The sequence below is a fragment of the Kogia breviceps genome, chromosome 1 (assembly GCF_026419965.1).
Source record: "Kogia breviceps isolate mKogBre1 chromosome 1, mKogBre1 haplotype 1, whole genome shotgun sequence".
Classification (NCBI taxonomy): Eukaryota; Metazoa; Chordata; class Mammalia; order Artiodactyla; family Physeteridae; genus Kogia; species Kogia breviceps.
The window spans coordinates 22,559,626-22,584,344 of NC_081310.1; the positions used below are offsets into that span (position 1 = coordinate 22,559,626).

At 51.6% G+C, this 24,719-nt stretch overlaps 2 protein-coding genes and 1 pseudogene across 3 annotated transcripts; all 3 read right to left on the reverse strand.

The window, feature by feature from the left end:
- Positions 1-242: 242 nt before the first annotated feature.
- PYCR2 (pyrroline-5-carboxylate reductase 2) lies at positions 243-4,350 on the reverse strand. The gene is made up of 7 exons (XM_059065865.2): positions 4,077-4,350; positions 3,702-3,772; positions 2,510-2,689; positions 2,194-2,415; positions 1,884-1,976; positions 1,534-1,697; positions 243-977 (listed from the first exon to the last, which is right to left on the reverse strand). Exons 1-7 carry the CDS (start codon positions 4,141-4,143, stop codon positions 812-814), a joined length of 963 nt encoding a protein of 320 aa, XP_058921848.1. The 5' UTR covers positions 4,144-4,350; the 3' UTR covers positions 243-811.
- Positions 4,351-10,471: 6,121 nt separating this feature from the next.
- LEFTY2 (left-right determination factor 2) lies at positions 10,472-14,147 on the reverse strand. 2 transcript variants are annotated; one of them, XM_059065829.2, is made up of 5 exons: positions 13,898-14,147; positions 13,012-13,040; positions 12,794-12,909; positions 12,332-12,574; positions 10,472-11,383 (listed from the first exon to the last, which is right to left on the reverse strand). In XM_059065829.2, exons 1-5 carry the CDS (start codon positions 14,145-14,147, stop codon positions 11,020-11,022), a joined length of 1,002 nt encoding a protein of 333 aa, XP_058921812.1. In that variant the 3' UTR covers positions 10,472-11,019. The 2 variants fall into 2 exon arrangements, with proteins under 2 accessions (XP_058921812.1, XP_058921804.1); XM_059065821.2 differs by having other exon boundaries at positions 12,794-13,040.
- A 7,742-nt stretch (positions 14,148-21,889) lies between these two features.
- Positions 21,890-23,497, reverse strand: LOC131751055 (deleted in azoospermia-like; annotated as a pseudogene).
- Between the last annotated feature and the right edge of the window lie 1,222 nt (positions 23,498-24,719).

The window sequence follows — 24,719 nt, forward strand, 5'->3', positions numbered from 1 at the left end:
CCACCAAGGCCACTTGGCTCTTCTCTGCCCTGAGCTTTGGCCCATCCTAGAACACAATCTCCTGTCCCTGACCCTAGGGGCCGGGCTGGAGCAGGGTGTCATTACAGCTCTCAGGGCCTGGCCCCTTATTTCCTCTCATCCTTACTTGCCTTTAGGCAGTACTCTCCCCAAGCTGGAGCACCTGGAGAGAGCCTCGAGTTCTCCAGAATGATGACTTAAGATAAAGCATAAGAAAAGCAGGGTAATAAAAAATAAAGCTTTATTAAAGCAGCTAAGCTTAGCAGCACTGAATAACACACTTTCAATGGTATACCTCTGAAGCAAGAGTTAAATATAACACAGTCTAATATGTGTATTTCTGATTAACTGTGATAATTCTAAGTCCCTCGCTTCTTTTCCATTTACCAATTCAAAGAGAAAAGCTCTTGTCATGTTTTGTACCTCTCACCTCCTTGACTTGGCAACAAACTGACCCTGCCTTGGGCTCCAGCTGGAGGACCCCAGTTGAAGGGGTCATCAGCTGAAGGTCTCCAGACCTCCCTATGGAGCTGGGGCTCTGACTGGAGTCGCAGCCTCTCTCTCCTGTAACCGTGTGAGGTGTGCAGGGCTGCATCTGGTTTCCAGCATCAACCACCCCTTCAGAGCACCTTCTAACCCGAGACAGGAGAGGAAACTAGTGCTGCTTGGTCTGAACAGACTTAAGGAGGTTTTATCACAAGGACCCGGAGACTGACTGAGCCTACCCCTGCACTGCACAGCGTCCCTCATCCGAGGGCTCCGGCCACGGAGAGAAGGGCAGACGGAGGCTGCCTTAGTCCTTCTTGCCTCCTGGGACTGGGCTTCTTGTGAGGAGCTTCCCTGAGCTGGAGGGGGTCAGTGAGGTCACTGGGCGGGAGTCCAGCTTCACTCTGTCCAGGAGGGTCTTCTTGAGGGCAGCCGGGGAGATCTTTTCTTGGTCGGCCATGGACTGCAGCTCTCTGCAGACAAAGCCCCAGAAGGTTGAAGGAGGAGCCAGGGCTGCACGAGGCTTCCCCATCCACTTAACCCCCAACCCTTGTTGACTTGGTACCAGCCAAACTTAGGACCCCAAACCAAAAACTCCCCTAAGCTTCCTAGAAGTGCTATTTAACTGAGTAGGGGTTACTACATAGAGGTAGAGCTTTAAGTGTTATCTGTGATCAGATGGGGAGAGAGAGTGTGGAAAAATCACAGGACTGGAGGTCAAAGACTTGAGGTCGAATCCTGCCTCCATCACTTACTAGTTGTTTGACCTTGGGAAAGCTGTATCTCTAAGCCTCGACTTCCTCATCTTCCTTAGCTCATCAAGCTAAGCCCAGCTATCAGAACTGTGTGAGAATTAAATGAAGGCCTGCAAACCCTTAGCTAACAAAGTCTAATAAATCGTGGTTATTAACAGAGCACAGACTCCAGCACTGGTAATGGGACCAAAGATGGCAGATTCTGCAAGACGGTGTGCAGCCCATACTGGGGCTGGCTGGGAGTAGGGGGCCTGGGCAGAGGAGAGAGACCCACCGTGTTTGGATGCAGGAGGCCTCAACCGCGTTGATGAGCAGGGAGCGGAAGCCCCCACTCTCTAGGACATGCAGGGCGTGGATGGTGGCCCCCCCCGGGGAGCAGACGTTGTCCTTGAGCTGGCCTGGATGCTGCTCGGAGTCCAGCAGCATCCTGGCAGCCCCCTAGGGCAGGAAGGAAGCATTAGAGCAGAAAACTGCTGGTGCCCCTTGAGATGAGCTTCTCCACACCCACTGCTGCTCCCCAATCCTTATCCCAGCTTCCCAACCAAGCCCTGCCCCGGCCCAGTGACCCCCTAAGAACCCCATCCCCACACTGTGGTCCAGAACACGCAGGCCGAAGATACTGACCAGCAAGGCCTGGGCCCCCAGCCGGACAGCCAGGCGCCGCGGCAGGCCCATCTTCACCCCACCGTCGGCCAACGCGTCCAGGGCCATGAACGCCTGTGGAGACACTCACTGAGCCCCGGGGCAGCAGGCACTCAGGGGCACGCCCTAGGGTCTACTTTTCCTGATGACTGGAACTAGCTCCAAGGGTTGACCTCCTCCACCAGCCTGCCTTGCCCAAGAGGTGGGTGACAGCCCCAGCCCAGGCCTGCCTGCCAGCCCATCTTGCACCCCTGGGTCCCCGGAAGGCTGCGTAAGTATATGAAGGCCTCACATAGGCAGGCCCGCTGCCGCTGAGCCCTGTGACGGCGTCAATCAGGTCCTCCTCCACCTCAGTGCAGAAGCCCACGCTGCTCATGAGCTGCTCCAGGAGCTGCCCATCCTCCACCAGGGCGTGGGTGCCCGTGGCGTACACTGTTGCGCCCTCTCGCACCAACACGGGCGTGTTGGTCATGCAGCGGATCACCTTGGGGGCCGGCTGGAAGGCCATCAGCTTCTGGGGTTAAGGCAGAGGGCCGAGTGAGTTGCCAGTCCCACTAGCACCCACCCCTCCTCCCCTCACACAGGACTGCCAGGGCCGAGATGGGCACCTTCTCGACAGAGCTGATGGTGACGCCTGCCGCGCAGGAGACCACAATGTGCCTGGCTTGAACGTCGGCCCCGATCTCGTCCAGGATGAAGGGGATGATGTGTGGCTTCACGGCTAGGAACAGGACATCACTGTGCCTCACGGTCTCCTTATTACTCCGGGTCAGGTTCACACCCATCTTCTGCGGGAGGAGACCACTGGGCTCACAGGGTGCAGCAGCCTCACTAGGCCCAGGGCCCCCCAAGGAGCAGCTGAACCCCCCGACAAGCCTGGAATTCCCTGCCCCAGCCCCTCAGGGTCCGCCCCTACTGCCACCGGCACGAAGTTTTCCAATGTTGCTACCGGGCAAGCGAGCATAGGAGCTGGACGCGGACAAGCTTCCCCATGGCAACCAGGAAATAGCTGTCCCCCATCCCCACCACTTCTCTGGCACCCAAGGCACCCCTCTGCCAGGTAAGAAGTCTCCATGGCTGGAAAGTGGCAAAGGGAAAGGTGAAATGCTAGTAGTCCCAATGGTCGGGAGCGAGGCCATATCCCAACTCCAGACACTTGTTCATCAGAGTGCAGTCTCTGTGTGGTCCAGCGGTGGGCTGGAGGACACCCATCTCTCTAAGACTCCATACTGAGAAGCAGGGCCCTCCAGTGCTGGTAACATCAGCCATCCCAGGCACAGACACTGCCTGTTGCCCGCCTCATTAGACATCCTCTCCCACACTGCTCAGGTTTGGGGTGAAGACTTGGGATATTCTTTTTTTAGACAGAAGAACAACTAACCTGCCGGGGTCTTTCCCAACACGCTCTTTTATGCCTCAGAATAATTCAGCTAAGTGGCTATCGTGGTCTCCATTTTATAAATGAGGAAACTGAGTCTGAGAGTAGCCAAGTACCGTAAGGCCACTTAGCCAGTGGATGAAGAAAAGTGAGTATTTTATTGGATACCTACTATGTGCCAGGTGCTTTCCATACATAAAACCTCAACTAACCTTCTAACCACCCCAGTATCTGGATTGGAACCCAAGTCTGTCTGCCTGGGTGCTCCCACCACCCTGAGCTGCCCCATGGAAGGTGGAGGATTATGATGCTCCTAGTGGGTACGTCAGCGCCGACCATGGACCAGCACAGGGGCTCAGCTCATCAGGCCAACCTTCTCCTGGACCTTCACCCTCTTCCCGTTACCCCCCTGCCCCACCTACCCTGAGCGCGGACACTGTGGGCAAGTCCATGTCCGGGGAGCTGGCTATTATCTTGTGAGCCGACACGATGCCTGCAGAAGACAGGGCTTTTCAACTGGGGATCATGGCCCAGCCGGTTCCCATGCGTTCTCTGGGAAAGCAGAGTCAAAACCCACGACGTTCTGACCATTGTGGAGACGGCTGCTAGTGTCCTTCTCCCCGCTCAATCCCTTATGCAAGCATGACTCTCTTGCTGCTTAAGAGGAGTTTCCTCAACCCCAGCAGACACAAATTCCCCTTTCTTCATTCATTCACGTTCGTGGGGTGGATGGAGGGCGGTTCACAGGGTAGGCTGGGGACCGTCCGCACATCCGCCTCCCGCCTCCACGCGCTTACCTGCGGCCGTGAAGCCCCGCGCCAGGGCACAGGCCAACTGGCCAGCGCCAATGAAGCCCACGCTCATGGTTCCAGGATCTGCGTCTGCCGGGCCGCCGCAGAAATCGGCTCAAAGGTGCCCTAAAAGAAGAGTGGAGACCGGAGGGCCCAGCACGCGCAGCGACCCGGAGCCGAATCCCGGGAGTTACCCGCAGCTTCCGGGCCGAAACCCACCACCCCTCCGCACTTACACTCACCGACTGCGCCGCAGGGGCCCAAGTGTCTCCGCCCCCCCAGGGCGACCAATCCTCGGCCTGGACGAGGCCGTGTGCCCGCCTCCTGCGCACGGGACTGGCGGGTGGAATCTCGTAGGCGGCGCGCGAAGCCGGGATTTCCGCCTCTTGTGGGCCCCATCCCTGCGCGCCGGGGAGTCCAGCCGTTGGAAGCTGCGTGGGTCTCAGGGCTGAGGCCGGGCAGAGGTCTGGCTAATGTTATTCCTGGTGCTGGCCATGAGCCGCACCTCGAGGGCAAGAGGAGCTCTCCAGGTTGCTGATTTGAGGGGACGAATGTGACTCTCTTGGTGGGGCTTCAGACAGGAGCTTGGGGACCTGTGGGCTCCGAGCCAGGCGCCTCGGTGCGCCCGGGTTGGAGCTGGGAGGCACCCGGCTGCCGCCCGTTCCCTCCCGGCCCCCGCGGGGAGGCGGCGGGGCAGCCGCGGTTACTCACTTGAACTTGCGTGGTTCACGCGATTGGTCTTATTAACTAGATTGCGAATAGGGTCAGTTCCTCTGTTTAGGAAATGATGGGCTCCTTAGAGCCTGACTAAAGTAACCCCGACCACCGCCACTTGCTTTAAAATGCTCCACAGATGTGATGTTTACGTTTTCATCAGTAGTAAATATAAGTACTACGGGGAACAGGTGACAGAGGAAGGAGATGGCATCTCAAGAGGAGGTGTCTCAGAACAGACGTTGGTTCCCCACCGCCTCTCTCAGGCTTCCTACAGGCCTTTCCGTATAATCCACACCCCAAACCCCAGCAGCGGGATGCTTTCTGCAAAGTTCCTCTAGTTGATCACGTCCAGGAGGACAAGTCCCTGGTTCTTGAGTTTCTGGACTCTTAAAAGTGAGGACCAGGGACTCCCCTGGTGTTGCAGTGGTTAAGAATCCGCCTGACAATGCAGGGGACACCGGTTGGATCCCTGGTCCTGGAAGATCCCACATGCCCACATGCTGTGGAGCATCTAGGCCAGTGCGCCACAACTATTGAAGCCGCGCGCCTAGAGCCCACGGGCCATGACTACTGAGCCCGCGAGCCACAACTACTGAAGCCACAACAATGAGAAGTCCACGCACCACAATGAAGAGCAGCCCCCCCTTCCTCTGTCATTAAGGAAGACCCAACACAGCCAAAAATTAATTTTTAAAAAGTGAGGACCAAATATTTACTATGAAGCAAAATTACATTGCTATAACCTTCTCTGATTAGGAAAGTAATACATGTATATTGAGAAAAAATTTAGAAAATACAAAAAAAGTAAAAGTCAAAATCACCCATAGCCATACTTCCTAAGGATCATTTTCTGCAGACATTTTTGTGTGTGTTTCCTTACACACTGTTTTGTATGCATACATACCTTTTCCATCATTGGAAATAAGTGATATACATGTGGTTTTGAAATTTCTATACTAGATATACAATAAATATTTTCCAATGTCACTGAAAAGTTATTTAAAACAAGATTTTAGTGACTACTTAGCGTTCCATTAAATGGATGCACTGTACTAATTTAGCCATGCTCTCAAAGATCAGCATTAGGTTTATTAATTCATTCAATATATATTTATTGAGCCAGTTTCTGGGGATCCAGCCACAGAAAACATAACAGACAAAAGTCCTTATCTTCATAAAACCTATATCCATTTTAAAAATTATTGTTCATACTACTGTGAGAAAGTCTTTGCCTAACTCTTTGACTATTTCCTTAGCCTGGATCCCTGAAACTGAGCTCTCAGGGTTCTGTGTGTAGAAGCCTTAAATGCTTCCCATAGTGGCCATGTTGCAGCCCAGCCTAATTGTCAACCAGCGTGGGCTCTGACACCAGAAGCCCTACAGCTCAAACTAGCTGAAGGAAGAGGGGGACTTACGACACAGCCCTTAGGAAAGGTGCCGAGGAGCACATTAACCAGGAGGAGAACCTACATCACGAGGACCTTGGGGACTGGAACCAGAACTTTCTAACGCTGCCTGTGCTTCTGGGGGATGCTCGGGTTCCCCATGGTCCACTGGGAGGCTACAGGGCCCCCTGGCTGTCTGGCTCTGACCTGCAGTACAAAAGGTTGTGCACTGAGTGTGTGTGTGTGTGCGTGAGTATGTGAGTGTTGGAGTGGGGTGAGGTGTAGGACACACCAGTATCTCACACCTGTCAGTCCCCTTACACACATCCATCCCTTACCTGGTTGCCTTGGTAACTTCTGCCTCAGCCTCCAGGAGTGGAGGTGAAATATGAGGAGGACTGGAGAGCCTGGGAAAGGAGGCCGAGTTGGTGGCCCCCAGTGCTGGCTTGATTCCCAGCCACGGCAGGCCCCGTAAGACAGGGAGCAGCCAAAGGACTTGGTCCTCCTGACTAAGCTTGAACATGTGAACTCCTGACCAGAAACTGGCTATTTTTTGTGGTACTTTGTGATCTTTTTTTTTTTTTCATCTCCAAAGTTTAAAGTTTATGCGTACAAAGTTTTAAATGTATATTTTAATTGTAGGCAATCCCATTTCATTTTCTTGTAATGACCTTGCTGGCTCTAAAGGCTCATTTCATCTGCGCAGTGGCCCCTGCTGTGGCTCCCACGGCCATGACGTTTGATGCCTGTGAAGTTCCTTTGGGTACAAGTGTTGGATGGATGAGATGAGATGAGATGAGAAAAGACCCATCCTCCCCACCCAGCCACTTAGGACATACCCTCAGGAAGCCTGGTGCTGCCATTCTGCCATGGACATATACTCTCCTTCTCTGGCACCTGTCTTCTTGGGTGGCTACTCTATCACTTTACTCGATCTGAACAGACAGAGAAGTCCAGAAAACAATAGGGAGTTCACTAAGCTTCCAGGAGTGCCCACCTCACTCCTCTCCTCTCTGATCCTCCCATCTACCAGTCAGATGGGTTGAGCTGTTCCTGCCCTTCCTCCCTTCTCACCCCCCCACCCCACGGTCCTGCCGCCTCTTCACCTCCAGCTGTCCCAACAAAGTGGACAGTGCTTCATTTCTGCCTTCACTTGTCCAGGGTCTTCACTCTCAAGGACATCCTTCCTGGTCTGTCTCTGGATAGCAGGCTCATCTTCCTAAGAATGGAGATGATCCGGGGAATGAGGGCAAATCCTAAGCTGCTGCCAGCCAGTCAGATGGCACGTCCCCTTCCCTCCTAGTCCTTCCTGATATAGGAATCTCCAGGCAGTCACACTTTGCATGCATATTTGCCTTGTTGTTGTTGTTCTTATACCAATAATCCATGTTTATTGTAGAACAATTAGAAATTAGATCAAATGGAAAAATGAACACTGCCTTTAATCCCACCACCTAAAGAGAATCAATGTGACTCTTTTGGAATATGACTCTACAACTCTTTTTCATATGTGGTAAGGCACACCTTAACCTTGATTTTTTTTTTTTTTTTTTTTTTTGGCCATGCCACGCGGCTTGCGGGATTGGGCTTTTTCCCCGACCAGGGATCGAACCTGGGGCCTTTGGCAGTGAGAGCGCTGAGTCCTACCTAACCACTGGACTGCCAGGGAATTCCCTTAACCTTGATTTTTTTTTTTTTTTTTTTGCGGTATGCGGGCCTCTCACTGTTGTGGCCTCTCCCGTTGCGGAGCACAGGCTCCGGACGCACAGGCTCAGCGGCCACGGCTCACGGGCTTAGTTGCTCCGCGGCATGTGGGATCCTCCCGGACCAGGGCACGAACCCGTGTCTCCTGCATCGGCAGGTGGATTCTCAACCACTGCGCCACCAGGGAAGCCAACCTTGATTTTTTAAAACAGGTACATACTCATGTTGTATGTAAACAGGTCAGGTTGTGTATGAACAAGAGATTCAAAAACTGAAACAGGGCTTCCCTGGTGGCGCGGTGGTTGAGAGTCCACCTGCCGATGCAGGGGACACGGGTTTGTGCCTCGGTCCGGGAAGATCCCACATGCCGTGGAGCGGCTGGGCCCGTGAGTCATGGCCGCTGAGCCTGCGCGTCTGGAGCCTGTGCTCCGCAAGGGGAGAAGCCACAATAGTGAGAGGCCTGCGTACCACAAAAAAAAACCCAAAAACTAAAAAAACTGAAACAATTTTGTTTTAGGATGGTGGGATTATGGGTGGTTTTCACTTCATTCAAAATTATCTGTAATGTTGTTACTTTATCTATTCAGTGGAAAAAAAATTACAGCTCACTTCTAATGGGATTTGGTTCACTGTATTAGTTTTCTGCTGCTGCCATAAGAATTCACCACAAAGTTAGCAGCTTAAAACAAAACGGATTTGTTATCTCACATTCTGTGGGTCAGAAATCTGAGTGGGCCCAACTGGCTTCTGTGTGCCAAATCAAGGTGTCAACTGATCTGGGTTCTTATCTGGAGGTTCTGGGGGGAAATCGGCATCCAGTCTCGTTCAGGTTGTTGGAAGAATTTGGTTCCATGTGGCTGTAGGACTGAGGTCCCTTTTCCTTGCTGGCTGTCAGCTGAGGGTCATTCACACCTTCTAGAAGTTACTTACGTTCCCTGGCTCATGGTCCTTTTCATCTTCAAACCGGCAATGGCAGATTGAGTCCTTCTCAAGCTTTGAATCTCTTTGACCTCCCCTTCTGCCTCCAGCTGGAGAGAGTTCTCTGCTTTCATGTGATTAGATCGGGTGCACCTCCATAATCCAAACCAATCTCCCTATTTTAAGGTCTGTAAACTTAATTACATTTGCAAAGTCCCTTTGCCATGTAACAGAACATAGTCACAGTTTCTAAGGATTGCGGGGCATGGACGTATTTGGGGAGAACATTTTGTCTACCACATTGTCTCCCTGTGCTGATGAGCACATCCTTACATTTTGAAATGAAGCCGATTTCCTAGATATTTTTAGCTCACATGGGATGATGTGAGCAGGCCCATCCTTGCCACTGATTGCATGTGACTGGTTGGGAGTCCACAGACCTTTTAGAGCTAGAGATACGTCACTGAGAAGCTGGTAGAATTCTTTAGATGATTTTGATATCCTTCTTGTAGAGAAAGCGACTGTATGCCCTGGTACTCACAACATGCCGAGCGGCAGTTCTTCATTTTGATGTCTTATAGAGGTAAGATAGCCATTTACAAGTCAGAGACAAACCTTCTCTCCCCATCTGCAACAATATTCCTGCCAAGTCCTCAAGTCCTGGCTGTCCATAGACTAGCTCCTTTTCCCCTTTGCTATTCAGTTGCTATTAATTAGCTTTGTACAGCAAAATAGAAAATCCATGAACTTCAATAAGTCAGGCATAAGGAAACCCCGCTGAGCAGGAAAGGTAAATGTAGGGGAGTTGCCAGATGTGGCAGCTTCCAAATGACATGTTAACTAATGCCTGTGTCATCAGCAGAGCATGGGGCATGCTGATCTCTACCCCATAGATTTGCATTGCCTCAGCCTTGATTTCTTCATCTGAAAAATGGGAATAGTCATACCTACCTCAAGGAGTAGTTGCAAGAATTAAGTCATATAATGTATATGAGGTTGCCTAGCACAGATCCCAGGTTCAGAGTGAATGCTCAGTAAACATTCGCTTGCCTGCCCTGTCCCCAGAACCACTATTGCAAAGGTTAAAGTGCTTTCTAAGGAGATGGCATATATGAGTGATTGTTTACAATACTATTTTTGGAATGAGAGTTGGAGGGATATAAATATTACAAATAAAAGCAGAATCTAAACCGTTATTACAGTCTTCAGTGCCACCTAGGGGTTGGGGGACCTTGGTCACGCCCATTCTTCAGATCATTATGTCGCTCTCATTCCCCATTATAGCTCCCTCTCTCCTACGTAAAGGACACTAGAAATTAAATACAAAGACACAGAGTGAAACATCACTTTAATTTCAGCAGATTATCTACATTCGATTGTTCCCTTTTTGCTAAGTTAAAAAAAAAAAACACGTAAATACATGTGGGTTCTGGTGATAAGTTCTCTAAAACAGTGGGGGAAATAACCTGAATATGCACAGGCAATGCTCTGTGTCTGGAGAAGTAGAGGAGTGGGTGAGTTTAGGGCTGTCTGATCCCCAGAGCAATGAAGTCCTAGAGCTGAATCCCAAATCCTCCTTTTTAAAAGGAAATGGTGGCCCAACGCCTTCTGCATTTGTTTCAGGTCACAGTTTATGGCCCTATTAGATCCAGAAACCAGGTGTCCTGATACCCCGTCCACTGCCCCTAGCCTAAAGCCCTTCATCCTCCCTTCTAGCACTCTCTCGGGGGACTGGGGACCCAAGTATATGTACAAAAGCCCAGAGTAGATCAACAGTTTGGTGAATGGGGGTTCTTTTTAGACCTCCTCCCTACCTAGGGGAAACAGAGGGATTTTTTGTTTTGTTTTAATTCATCATATAATAGAGTAAATCAGTCTATTCTCCCACTTCTCATTGTAGGGTCGGTTGTCCCGTACTTGGTTGAGAATCTGCTAGAGAACAGAAGCTCCTAGCTGACAATCTGTCCCTGCTCAGCTAATATCCTTTAACAAGTAGGCTGGGATTTCCTTCTACAGCTCTGCAATCGGGTTGCATTAATTACTCATGTAAGTGCTTAGGGTGGGTGACGGACAGGAGAGCAAGAAATGAAAGAACACACGAGAAAGGTAAAATAGGGGCACTCAATTGGGGCAGGGGTAACTTGCTAAGTAGAAAATTAAGACCTATGTTAAGACCTGCTTTGCGCACGTGTCTAGTCAGAGCCCTCCATGGCTGCACCCCACACCTACGGCTCCAGCTTCCTTGGTACAGGCGCCCCGTCCGAGGCACAGCTGCACTTCTGCACCCTCATGTTGGGCAAGCTGACCACCTGGGGCCTGGGCTGGCCTCCCTCCGGGATGCTGACAATCACAGGCAGAGAGGTCGTCTCTGAGGCGACGCACTGTCTCGGCCCCAGAAATGGCCACTTGAAGGTCAGGGGCTCTGGGGGCTGCTGGCAGGTGCCCACACACTCATAGGCCAGGAAGCCCGGGGGCTCCAGGACCCAGTTCTCAGCCCACTTCATCCCCTGCAGGTCAATGTACACCTCCCGGCGGCAGCAGCGGGTGCCCTCGGTCACTGGTGCCTTAGGATCACAGTTTCCCTGAGCTCTGTATGGGGTAAGGAGAGGCAGAGTCAGAGGTCAGCTGGGAGGGCAGAGGTCAGGGGGCCCAGGGCGGGGCTTAGTGGGGCATCTGGAGGAAGATTTATGGTCCATCTCTTGTTATGTTCAAAATGCTGGCTATTTGTGATAAGTGGTGAATGAATAAACATATCCAAAACAAATTATAAATCAGTTACTGTTCACTAAAGGTTTCCTATTATGCTAGGCACTGAACTAAGTACTTTACATATATTACCTGCATTTAATCCCCAGATGAACCTTGAAGAGGTTCCAGTATCATTCCTATTACACATGAGGACACAGAGACCCAAAGGTGTTAACTGACATGCCAGAGTTCCTGCAGCAGTAGAAGGCAAAGCTACATGGACCCAGGCTGTATGATTCCAAAGCCCTGTTATTAATCACCCTGCTACACAGCTCCATCCACTCCAAATAGCTAACTTGTCCCAAGAAGAAAGAATTCACTAATGCCAGAGGAAAGCTGTTCAACCTTAGTAACCACTAATGCTAATATTTTTCAAAGAATTAATCAGGGAAAAGGGTAGAGTGAAAACAAATGATTACAATAATGTATATGTATCAATGACAACACAAAGCTCGCTGAAAATACCTGAAGTTTTTTGGTTTTTGGTTTTCGGTTTTTGGTTTTGTTTGTTTGTTTTTGCCAGTCGGTTGGCTTGCGGAACTTAGCTCCCCGACCAGGGCTGAACCGGCCCCCCCCTCACCCCCCGCCCGCAGTGAAAGAGAGGAGTTCTAACCACTGGGATGCCAGGGAATTCCCTGAATATATTTTCAATAAAATATTTGAATAATAAAAATTTCTACCATTAGAAACTCTTAACATGTAGTGGGGAATCATTTGCATCCTGGGGCTGGTCCCCGCCGCTGTGGGCCTGGACAACCCAGTCTACTAGAGTCCTGGCCCTACACCTACCCGTAATCCCTGAGGTCCAGGGTGTGCAGCTCCAGCTGGGGCTCCCGCTGCCCGGCGCCCGACGGCCCCTGCGAGGCGAAGCGGACCAGCCTGTGGGCGCTGGAGGCCAGCGGGCCCAGGTGCTCCCTCTGCACCGACACCTGCAGCAGCAGCGGCTGCCGGGGCCGGCGCAGCTGCTGCCAGAAGTTCACGGCATCCGTCACGTCCAAGGCCTTCCAGCCGCTCTCGTGGATGGACACCAGCCTGCGACACCGCACGGAGACACAGGCCCGAGCTGAGGGGTGGGGACTGGGACGGCTGGGGTGGCCCCAGGGGGGGGGCCCCTCTCCCACCCTCCCCCCTCCCCCCCCAGGGGCCTGCCGGGACCGCACCGCCCCTCCTCCCCCAGGCCACCCCTCCTCCCCGCCGGGCCCAGCCCCCCTCCTCATCCCCCGCCCCACACCCCAGCCACCACCTCCCCACCTGGAGTCGATGAGGGAGGTGCGGTTGGAACCGTCGTCGCGGACGTGCAGCCACTGGACGGTGACCCGGGCGCGGTCGCTGCGCGGGAAGAGCCGCTCGTGGCTGCGGAGCGCGGCCTTGGGGACCGGCTCCTGGAAGAGGCGCAGCACGGCCTGCACCAGCTCGCTGTGGGGCGGCAGCCGCTGCTCGATGTCGAACACCAGCAGGTGCGAGGAGGCCTCGGACACCAGGAACCTGCCGGCCACCTCTGGGGACACGAGCGGGGTCAGCGGGGCCCCTCCGGGCACCAGGGGAGCTCTGAGGGTGGCAGGGCCAGTGAGGCGGTGGCCAGGCAGGGAGAGACCAGCCCCTGTTCTGTCTCCCTGGGCCAAGCCCAGTTACCTGAAAATCCCCCTATGGGTCTGGGCCTTGTTTGTAACAACCTCTGCCCAGCGGGAAGGCTGGCAGGGCTGACAGGGCTACCTCAGCTGAGGTGCTGAAGATCAGGATCCCCCTGGGGGCACCTGGCCTTGGGTCTAGCTCTGGGCACTGAGGAGGTGAGTCCAGGCCCAGGGAGGTAAGAGGCTGGTTAGGACTCAGGATGGCTGCATCCCTGACAGCTGAATAGCTGGGCGTTACACTACAGTGTTGTCCCTACACCTTTTCATCCACAATAACGCAGTTTAATATTCACAGCGCTGGGAGATGGGTCAGCTACAGTCACACCAGTGCTCCGGAGGAACAAACAGAGAAGCAAAAAGATGATTCTAAAACCATTTGCTCAAGGTCAGGCTACTAGTGGCGATGTGAAAACGGTACCCCGGAAGCCTTGGCTCTACGTTGCTCCCTGAGACTGCGCCAGGGTTCTTGCCACACCCACACGCTCCCATTGGCTCTGCTTTCTCTTCTCCATCCTCATCTTCTCTGATGCCTTAGCTTTGGTCCAGCTCCTGCTGGCCCCGAGGGGTGGGGCCCTCGGTGCAGACAAGGGACCAGGCACCCGGGCCCAGCCTTCCTTACAGTCCATGGTCCCTCCTCATCGCCCTGTGGACCCTGTGCCCTCCCCAGAGCAGGCCCTCCCACCCCCCGCGAGGACCAGGCTGCAGCAGGGAGGGAGGGCCTCACCTCGGAAGTTCTGGCTGAACCTCTTCCCCCGGGAGCGGGCCCCGTGGCTGCGCTGCAGCAGGGCCACGTACTGGGCCCTCACGTGCGCGGGGATGATGAGCCTCTCCACATCGGCCTCGTCCAGGACGGGAGCCTCGCTGAGGCGCAGCTGCCGCAGCAGGCTGCCCAGGACCCGCTCCTCGCTCAGGGCCGCCCCGGGGCCGGCCAGCGGCAGCGCCCAGAGCGCCCAGCAGAGCCAGAGGGGCCGCATGGTGCTGCTCGGGAGAGGGAGGGGCAGAGAGGACGTGTCCCCGGAGGAGGCTCGGGGAGGGTCCCAGCTGGGTGTGCTGAGGGCCAGGCTGGGCCAGCTTTATAGCCAGGCCTGGGCTGGGCCTGGGTGGTGGGAGGGAGGGAGCCCAGGAGGGAGGGAGGTCACACCCCTCGGACCTCCTGGGAGTTCAGCGGCCAGACAGGTCCCTGAGCCCCGAGGAGGGGGCTGTCTAGAAAGGGCACAAAGGGCTGTCTGGATGCCACACGGGCCTGGGGCCTCTGACCGCTGCTGTCTGGCAGCTCAATAATAATTTTAGTGCCTATTGAATTTCCCTGACCCCACCCCAGTCCTAGTCTATGAAAAGGCGAGCCTATTCTGTGAAAACGAGTGTCCCATTTAGCCGGTTGCTTAAATCTCTTTCCTGCAGGCCAGTCTGGGTCTAGGTTTGCTCACTGAGAGGAAGGAGGGAACGTGTTCTGCACTCCTGCCTGTTCTGCTCCAGGCCCCATTCAGGGCACTTTCACAGAAGCCCCTTGAGTCGCCTCCCTCCGTTCTCCAGTCCCTGCAAGCCCCCTCCCACTCATCGCCACAGTCCCTCAGGTGACCCTGTCCTCCCCGTGACAGAAGGAAGCTAGACGCTATCAGGACAGGAAAGCTGGCAGCTCGGCTCTCTGTCAGTCCCAGGAGAAGCGATTTCTGCAAATGTCTTTGCAACCACAGGACTGCAGCGAGGAGGCCCTCTGGTGCAGCATCCTGCTGGAGAGCCCTCTGCACAGCCCGCCGCCGGCTCACAGCACCAGCGCAGTCTGAGCCCAGGTCATGCCCGGATTCAGAACAACAGAGCTGCCCAGAGTCACGTGGGTGGGAGCCCCCAGTGCCTCCTCGAACACACATTTGAGGCTGGCCGGGCTCAAGTAGGGGGCCTGCTGCTCGCTGGCTATTTGACCTGCTAACAAGTCCCCTAACTTCTCAGTGTCTCAGTTTCTCCTCTGAAGGAGGGGGCGATGACAGGTCTACTTCACGGGCTAGTGTGAAGATTGAATGGATTACATGCGTAAGACGCTGGGTGCAGTGCCTGGTGTAGTGAGCACCCTACAGGGTTTGCTCTGGTCACCATCTGCCTGCTCTTGCAGTCTCGGGGGCACCTCTCTAAAAATGACAATGACAAGAAGAGCAGTCGTTTCCTGAGTGTCGCTCTGTGCCAGGCAGTGTTCTGGGCCCTGAATGCGTATTCACAACAGCCCTAGGAGGCAGGTGCCAGCATCCGCAGATGTTCCAGATGTGAAGTCAGAACGCCGCGTCGCAGGAGGAAGCCTTTCGAAAAATGAGACAGCCTCACCTCCCCCTGTCCTGTCACATGGGAGGTGAGCAATGACGGTGGAAGGGGACAGTGGTTGGGGGCCGAGGCGCCCAGTGCGCAGGGAGCACCCCTGAGCCCTTTCCCAGCAGGGGGCACTCTGGCCTCCTCTGTGGGTATGCTGTGTCACTGACAGGTCTCTCATGCCATCCCCCTGCCTCTGTGCTCCTCACATGTCCCAGGCAGAGGAAGAGAGAACCTTCCGGTGCTCGAGGGCGGAATTGCCCCCGGATGAGGGCACAAATTGCCACCATACTCCTATGTGCGTACATATATAGATAGATAGATAGATAGATAGATGTATGCATATACCTGCGTGTGTGCATTTGCTTGGGTTTTAGTAGTAAGGTTGGGGGAGGCTTTGAATCTGAGGAAGGGGAGAAATAATAATAATGCTGATAATAATCATAATGGCTAATATTGTTTATGGGCTGCACACTGTTCTGAGTGCTTTATGTACATTAACTCTTTATCCTCACAATTTGCCATGATTGTTCCCATTTTATAGATGAAGAAACTGAGGCATAAAACTGGGTACCTGACTTGCCCAAGGTCATACAGCTAGTAAGTGGCAGAGCTTGGGTTATTGGAAGGGAAGGAAACAAGGATTCTGTCAAACACACTCACAGGACAAGGTAAGAGGAAATACAGAAATCCTGAGAGTTGAACGGGGTGGGAGGGGTAATGGATGCGGGAGAGCTGGGAGCCTCTCAGGGGGCAACACAATCATGACCTTGACTGCTTCTCTGCTCCCCTTTCCTTCTCTTGCACCTCTGTTTCCTCAGCATTTGTGTAATTCACAAGGCAGAATTCAAATCCCATCTTGGAGTTCATATATCACGTTGTTCCGACACCCCCTGAAATATAAGGCGCCACCTCTGGGTCCGGCCTGAGGGGACCCTCCTGCTCTCCCTGTGAAAAGTGTAGCCTTCTTCAAAAGGAGAGCTGTTGCCTTTCTTTGCAAGTGATTAGCAAGGAAAGGACTTACTTGATGCAAACATTTGGGCCTTAAGTCAGGCCAAAAGGTGCAGAAGTGTCACATTTACAGGAGACCCAGGACTTGTGGCCCTCAGTCCCTGGAAGTTGTTCCATAAATATGCAGTAGTCCACCACCCTCACTGCTGGGTGAGAGGAAGAGATGTGGCTTATCACTGGCCAGGGCGGTGCCAAGGATATAACACCCAGGCTGCCCTTGCAAGCCGAGGCCCCCTCTCCAGGCCCCCAACATCTAGACCCCCCCCCCCCGGAGCTCCCCGGGGCTGGAAGCTCACGGTGAGGCCTTGCAGGGCCCCTGTGCTGCAGCTCCCTGACCAGCCGGTGCGCTGAGGAGATGCCTCAGGGCTGAGGACTTCTGGGAGTACCCCTTGGTCAGAAGCTGCTTCTGCACCTGGGGTAACTGACCAGTTAAACTGAAACTTAGTTTTTCAGATAAGAAAGTAAAGTGGAAGCACCCTCCTCCGCCGGATTCTCTGCCTTTCCCAGGTGTCTCACTGGGCTCCTGGGCTGGCCTCCCAGCACGGAGCCGACTCTAGACTGAGTCCTTCATGGGAACTGGAACTGACCGGGACCAGTCCTGCCTTCGTGGATGGGCTTCTGGGGTCCGGTGTTCAGGGAGCTCCTACGGCCACTGGTGCCTGGGCAGATGGTCCACGGTTTGGAAATTGAGAATCCGTCCCAATCTCCCTTAAGGCGCAAGAGCCTGGGAGCATTTGTCACCCTCAGAGGACTTGTCCAGCAAGGTGCCCCATCCCTGGCCTTTTCCTGGCTACTTTGTAGAATCAGAGGGCTTAAGGCTGAAGTGGACCATCCAATCCATTCTCCTGCCCCCGGGTTTTTAGAGCTAAGAAAACTGAGGCCCAGAGAGGTGACAGCATCTCCAAGCTCACACAGATAATGATGGAGGCCTGCATAAAGTCAGGTCTTCCGATTCGCAGCCCCAAATCTTTCCACGCCTTCAAACTATTTCCAGCACGTGGTCCTGCAGGACCCCCTGAAGCTGGCTGGGAGCATCCATAAGCCCCAGGCAAGTTGGGGACTCAGTCAATCCAGGGTCGAGTCTGGGCTGGGCAGGGGAGGCAGACAGACAGAGGGCAAGTCCCCCAGACCCCTGAGGCTTCCTGGACACAGACTCCTAGTCCTGAATGTGGATTCCAGGCGGACTGAAGAGTTTTGTTGGGGAAATAAAATAATTGAGCAATTAGCTAGTGGTGAATGTGGATTGGGAGACTTTTTTCAAGAGACCTATTAGCTGCAGGGAGGAAGGGCAGCTGCCTTTTGTCATGCAGAGCTGGGAACCAGGCCTCCCCTCCGACTGTGGATCTGGTGGGAGAGTCTGGTCAGGCAGTCTGTGGGGTCAGGTTGGGCTTGAAAAGTGGAAAAATTGTAAAAGAGCCTCCACTGACCTTGTGGGAGGGGAGACTACTTACAAAGCTGTCTGAATCAGACCTTTCTAAGGTAGAAGGAGTGCATACTGTTTACGAACCTATGTTGTGAGGGGTTTCAAAAGTTTGTGAAGACTTTTTTTCCCGGAGATAGTATCCTGTGAATGCTCTAAGCGTAATCGTGTGAATTCTGGACAAGCATGCAATTAATCCGCCTCCTGTCTGTTTTGTTGGCATGCACATGCGTTAGGACTGGGGACATTTACGACCGGTCTCCTCCCCGGCCCCGGTGGCCTTTAGATAACCCAGACTGGCAGCCTTGCTCTGTCTTCCCCAGACCAGAGTCCATGGCTCCTGCAGCCGCCTTCCCTGACCTGGCATCACCCGGCCCGGTCACCCAGCACAGCTTGGCCGTCACGGAGCCACAAAGTCCGCAGACCCTGAGTGTCAGGGGTGGCCCCCGCATGCCTCTCCACCCCTCAGCCCCAGACAGCTTCTCTACAACCCCTGTTCGGGCGCCTCCCACCTTCCGCCAGGTCTGGGTGTTTTTCCACAGGAGACCCTTGGGGGCAAATCATCTGAGGAGCTGGTGTAACTACGGATTCCTGGACCCCAGCCCAGACCTCCTTAAGGGCTCGCATGGGGGTCCGGGGCCAGGAATCTGAATGTTAGAGCTTCTGTGCGTGAACATGAGGGTGGAGGAGAGCAGGGTTGGGTGGCAGTGCGATAGCAGTCCTGTCGGAGAAAAGCATCCCATCCTACCATTAAGGAGAACTGTAACCCAGCCCTTTCCAGAGGGTTCCTCAGCTTCCTGATTGCCTGTGATAAGAGGAAATAAAGTGACCAGGAAAAAACAGGAAAAGAATTTTTTTCCCTGAGGTCTTTTCTGGGCTTTCCCTGAACATTTGAGAATAAAGGCAGGCAAACAGAAAGGTTTTTTTTTTTTTTCTCCCTCTGGTAAAAAGCCCTTTTGTGTCTTTCCCCACAGCTTCAGTACTTCTGAATATTTTCACGTTCAAGGACCGTTACATAGGACACAGGGGCCCAGGGTGGTGATTCTGAACCGTGCTTCTCTGCCCACGTGACGCCTAACTTGTCACTCTCGTGGCCACACGGAGCACAGACAGAGGTTCCTCCCCCGAGGCCCAGCCCGCTTTCCCACCCCCACGTCCTGCCCCTCCCAGCCACCCTCCACTCAGCATTCAGGCCTCTCACAGAACATCCCCTGGAGGGTCACCTAGTGGCTCATTCTTCATCTCTCTTTTATCTTTGAAATGTTCTCATCTGGCAAGTCTCAGCATAAATTTCACTTCCTTTTGGAAAACCCTTCCTAATGCTCTGAGCACCCCCATCCATCCCAGTTCATCACTATGTTCTCTGGATGCCCTTGGTCCCTCGTGAAAACGGGGATGACACTCCCTGTGACATTCTGGAGAGAGATGCTGGGGTGCAGCTCTCCCGGTAGAGCACCTGCTCAGCGAGGGACGGACACCCTCTAGGTGTAACCATGCCTAACATGGCGCCCCGCAGATAGTTTGTGCTCGAACTGCACTTGCTGAAAAAGGAGAGAGTCAGGGGGTGGGCAGCAGGGGAAAAAGACAAGAGTAGATGGGTGGAAATTAGACACATGAGATCTTAGTCCAGATTAAGGCCACTATTGATTCAGGAAACTAATAACCAACACATACAACTTTTTTTGTTTGTTTGTTTGTTTTTTGTTTTTTTGTGGTACGCGGGCCTCTCACTGTTGTGGCCTCTCCGGTTGCGGAGCACAGGCTCCGGAGGCGCAGGCTCAGCGGCCATGGCTCACGGGCCCAGCCGCTCCGCGGCACGTGGGATCCTCCCGGACCGGGGCACGAGCCCATGTCCCCTGCATCAGCAGGCAGACTCTCAACCACTGCACCACCAGGGAAGCCCAGGAAGCCACTTTAAACTCACGTCCATGGCAGGTCAAATGATGCTGATACAAGTGTTTCCCTTAGAAAGGTATTATCCCATTGCTACCTTTCCAAGGCTTAGCCCTCAAATTGTTTATACTGATACTTCTCTTCTTCACATCACCTGTTCTAGGAGCAAACCTCCTGGAAGAATGGTGCTACAGACTGGAAAAGCAAGGCTGTGGGTACAGCAAATGGCCTCTGGATCTCTAGTTATTTGTCACGGTTTACGCTGTCTAACAAGGAACCTAGCTGATCTAAAAATGGACTGTTAACTCTGAATCTAGTATATTTTTGGGGATATGCTTATTGCTAAACAACTTTTTTGGTTTAGAAATGCCAAAACTTCCTTGACTCTCCTGGACATATTTTACTTTAAAAAAGGAAATATAATAGGCTAAAAAACAAAAATAAAAATGTATCTGTTCTTTAACAAATAACGAATTTTTTAATGTTTTTATAGAAACAATTCCTTTCAGGTGCTCTGAGTAACTTTTTTTTTTTTTTTTTTTTTTTTTTTTTTTTTGCCGTTCCGGGGCATGTGGGATCTTCCCGGACCGGGGCGCGAACCCGCGTCCCCTGCATCGGCAGGCGGACTCTCAACCACTGCGCCACCAGGGAAGCCCTCTGAGTAACTTTTAAGTGACATTTTTAAAAGTTTCAGGGCTTGCCTGGTGACATAGTCGTTAAGAATCTGCCTGCCAACGCAGGAGAAACGGGTTCGAGCCCTGGTCCGGGAAGATCCCACATGCCGTGGAGCAGCTAAGCCCATGCGCCACAACTACTGAGGCTGTGAGCCACAGCTACTGAAGTCCGTGTGCCTAGAGCCCGTGCTCCGCAACAAGAAGCCACCACAATGAGATGCCCACGCACCGCAACGAAGACTAGCCTCTGCTCACCTCAACTAGAGAAAGCCCGTGCACAGCAACGAAGACCCAACACAGCCCCCCCCAAAAAAAGTATCAGCCTTCTTTAATACCAATATTTTGCACAATTTAAGATACAGCCATTCAGTTTAGCATTTCAAGGGAAAAAAAAAAACTAAAGAAAAAAAGGAGAATGGTAACTTATCAAGAAGCTTATGTACTTAATAAAGTTTAGTTTGCTTTGGAGTCTTTAAAAAAAATTAAGCCCAGAATTTAATTATCCTAATTACCATCCCAATCGGATATCTCTATGTGTGGATTCTAGATAAGATAAAATATTTTGAACTAATAAATGTAAGACCCACTGATTGGACTGTTTGTTTGGAATCTGTTTTACTGGGTTTAGATAAGGAAGACTTCAATAAAGCTAACTATATACTGAGTTCCACTGATTAAATATGCAGTTTTAAAAACTCTGCTTTTGTGGTAAATTTCTGGACAAATCATAAAAGCACAACATCATAGATATTGTACTGTTCACAGGTAGTTGTTGGAGAAGTGAAGTGCTTGTATTTAAACTATCAAAATTCTGACCTTTCAAAATAGGTTTTCTAAAACAATTTTTTTTTGCAAATCAGCATTTGCTTTTTTTTTTTTTTTTTTTTTTTTTTTGTGTGTGTGTGTGTGTGGTATGCGGGCCTCTCACTGTTGTGGCCTCTCCCGTTGCGGGGCACAGGCTCCGGATGCGCAGGCTCAGCGGCCATGGCTCACGGGCCCAGCCGCTCCGCGGCATGTGGGATCTTCCCGGACCGGGGCACGAACCCGTATCCCCCGCATCGCCAGGCGGACTCTCAACCACTGCGCCACCAGGGAAGCCCCAGCATTTGCTTTTAAACTCTTAAAATGTCAATTTAAAAAAATCCTTACAGATAAATCTTAAAGTTATTCCTTTCAGTATCGGTTATTTTTTAACTTTTAACTATATATTGAACACAGAATCAGTTTCTAAGTAAATGTCTAATGAAAAACAGTTTCACTGTAAAATAAAACTAGGCAATCTAATATAACTTGTATAGAAAAGTCTGAGTGTGATTTATCAAAATTCAGAATTAAATTTCTGTAATAGTTGAAAAACTTTCAGTCTCTTCTTACTGTTCAAAACCTGCAACTCCCTATGAGACTAGAAGGTCAGCAGAGAAGATCAAACAGACTTAAGCACTGCCCAACTTCTTCTAAAGTGATGAACTCTTATCGTTGAAGTAGTCATCTTGAGTAACGAGGGAGTTTCTCAGTCTGTTCTCTGGATTAAATAGACACGCTTCCACCGTCTGTATGCTTCAGCCCACAGATTTCTTTTGTGGGCCATTTCCGGAGGATGGAGTAGCTTCATGAATTGAGCATTCACTTGGCAGAACTTCAGCTCCTGCATCAACTTCATGACAGTGGTAGTTAACAGCTGTATAATCCAGAGGAATAACGTAACTCCTTTGTTCTCCAGTAGGCCACTGAGGTGGCATCTGATAATTATAAACCCACAGCTGATATCCGGTCATAACCTGAACTGGTGAATTTGGATAAGGAGGATAAGCCTGAACATACTGATTCATCGTGGTTGGAGGCTGCATGTAAGTTTCAGTGTTGGGATTACTCCAGGGCTTGGTTTACACTGAAACTGTGGTGGAGGAGGAGGATTAAAAACCAAAGGACGTAGCTGTACATGATAAACACTTACATTTTGTTTCCTGATTGCAGGGCCCAGTTTCAGCTTTTTTTTTCTGTTTTTTTTTTTTTTTTTTTTTTTTTTTTTTTTTTTTGCGGTACGCGGGCCTCTCACTGTTGTGGCCTCTCCCGTTGCGGAGCACAGGCTCCGGACGCGCAGGCTCAGCGGCCGTGGCTCACGGGGCCCAGCCGCTCCGCGGCATGTGGGATCTTCCCGGACCGGGGCTCGAACCCGCGTCCCCTGCATTGGCAGGCGGTCTCTCAACCACTGCGCCACCAGGGAAGCCCCCAGTTTCAGCTTTTTACCATGGAAATTTATCTGTGATTCTACTATCTTCTGCACATCCATGTCATTATAAAATGAAACAAATCCATAGCCTTTGGACACACCAGTTCAGGCCGTGATTATCTTCACTTATTTTACTGAACCATATCTAGCAAAGAAACTTGCAATTTCGGTTTCATGCATCCTAACATCGCAATTTCGGTTTCATGCATCCTAACATCAATTCCACTACCAAAGAAAAAAACGGTATTTGGCATGATTTTGCTTTCTGGTAAAACATAGCCTTGGCTGGTCGTAGTTGATGAAGGCTGGATGCTGGCCTCTCTGGAGGTGGTTGAGTTTGGAGTCTCAGGATTCGCAGCCTCAGGATGGCGGCAGCCAGGGTTCCCGCAGAGGGGCTTGAGGAGAGCAGGGGCTGCTGTTAGGCCTGCTCGTGCCTGCCGCCCGGCTTGACTGGGCACAGGCGACAAGCGGGGACAGTCAGAGACGGGTGGCGAGGCCGAGGGGCACAGGCAGACTCCCTTGGCCTTTTCCTTAGGATCACCTGTTCTAGATGGAAAGTTCTTTAAGGCCTGGATCAGATCATATTTTCTAGGCTGTCAGTACTAAGTTCATCCTAGTGGAGCCAGAGTTCTAACCAGTCCAGGGGAGAGTGTTAATGGAGGGCGGTGGCATTGATATTTGACATCATTAATTGATATTTGCTATCATAATCATTATTATGGTACTGATATCATTATCCTATTCTCTACCTGATTCTCTACCTCTCATACCTGATAAAGCAGGGAGGAAGCATTTGCACATTCTGACGGGTAATTGGGAAGGTGGCCTGAGTAAACAAAATACATAATAACGAGTGTGGAGTCATTTGGGAATCCCTAGGATTAGCTCTGTCCTGCTGAGCCAGATCCTTTTCCCAGATACTTCAGCATTTTGTTAATAGCTCAGCACTGCAACTATCATGGAAAGGAAACGAGCTTTTGCCATCCACTCTGGTGAGAAGCTACTGGTGTGTTTTACCCGCTTCCTGCATGTTCATTAGGGAATGTGACACTCCAGCCACCAAGCAGCCCCGACACCTCCTGGAAACACTTTTTGCTTCCTCTGCAATGCAGCTCTAAGCTGTCCTTTGAGCATTTGGCCTGCTGCTTGCTCTTGGAGCTCTGAGAGTTTCCTGGTGGGAGCTGATGAGTTTTCTGAAGAGCCGTGTGTGTGTGTGTGTGTGTGTGTGTGTGTGTGTGTGTGTGTGTGTGTGTGTGTGTGTGTTCAAAGACGTATCTATGGTACTAAATCAAATAGCAAAGAAAGATTTATAATGAAAAGTAATAGTCTCCCACTCCATCCTTCCACACTCTTCAAACGTCACTTCTGACAGTTTACCTCCCAAACCATAAACAGTATGCTTGATTTCTTACCTTAGACATACCTGTTGACTCCCTGCTACGAAATACAAGGATTTAGCTCTCCCCCCCCCACATTCTGGATTCCATCCTCCTCTCAAATTTTTAATAAATGCATTGGTAATTTTAGTTATTTTCATCACTTTTGCAAATTTAAACAATATATGAAAACCTATTTTCTTGCTCCCTGAGCTGCAGACAGTGTCTTATTTTTGCATCATGTAAAACTAGACTATGAAGCAACCATGTCTTGCACCTCCTCACCCAGCCTGGTCTCCCAACCCTGTACTAGCCACTCATTCTAAGCAAAGTAAGTCAGAAAGAGAAAGACAAATACCATATGATATCACTTATATGTGGAATCTAAAATATGACACAAATGAACCTATCTGCGAAACAGAAACAGACTCACAGACATAGAGAACAGACTAGTGGTTGCCAAGGGGGAAGGGGTGTGGGAGAGGGTCGGACTGGGAGTTTAAGATTAGCAGATGCAAACTATTATATATAGAATGGATAAACAACAAGGTCCTACTGTATAGCACAGGGAACTATATTCAATATCCTGTGATAAACCATAATAGAAAAGAATATGAAAAGAATATATATGTATAACTGAATCACTT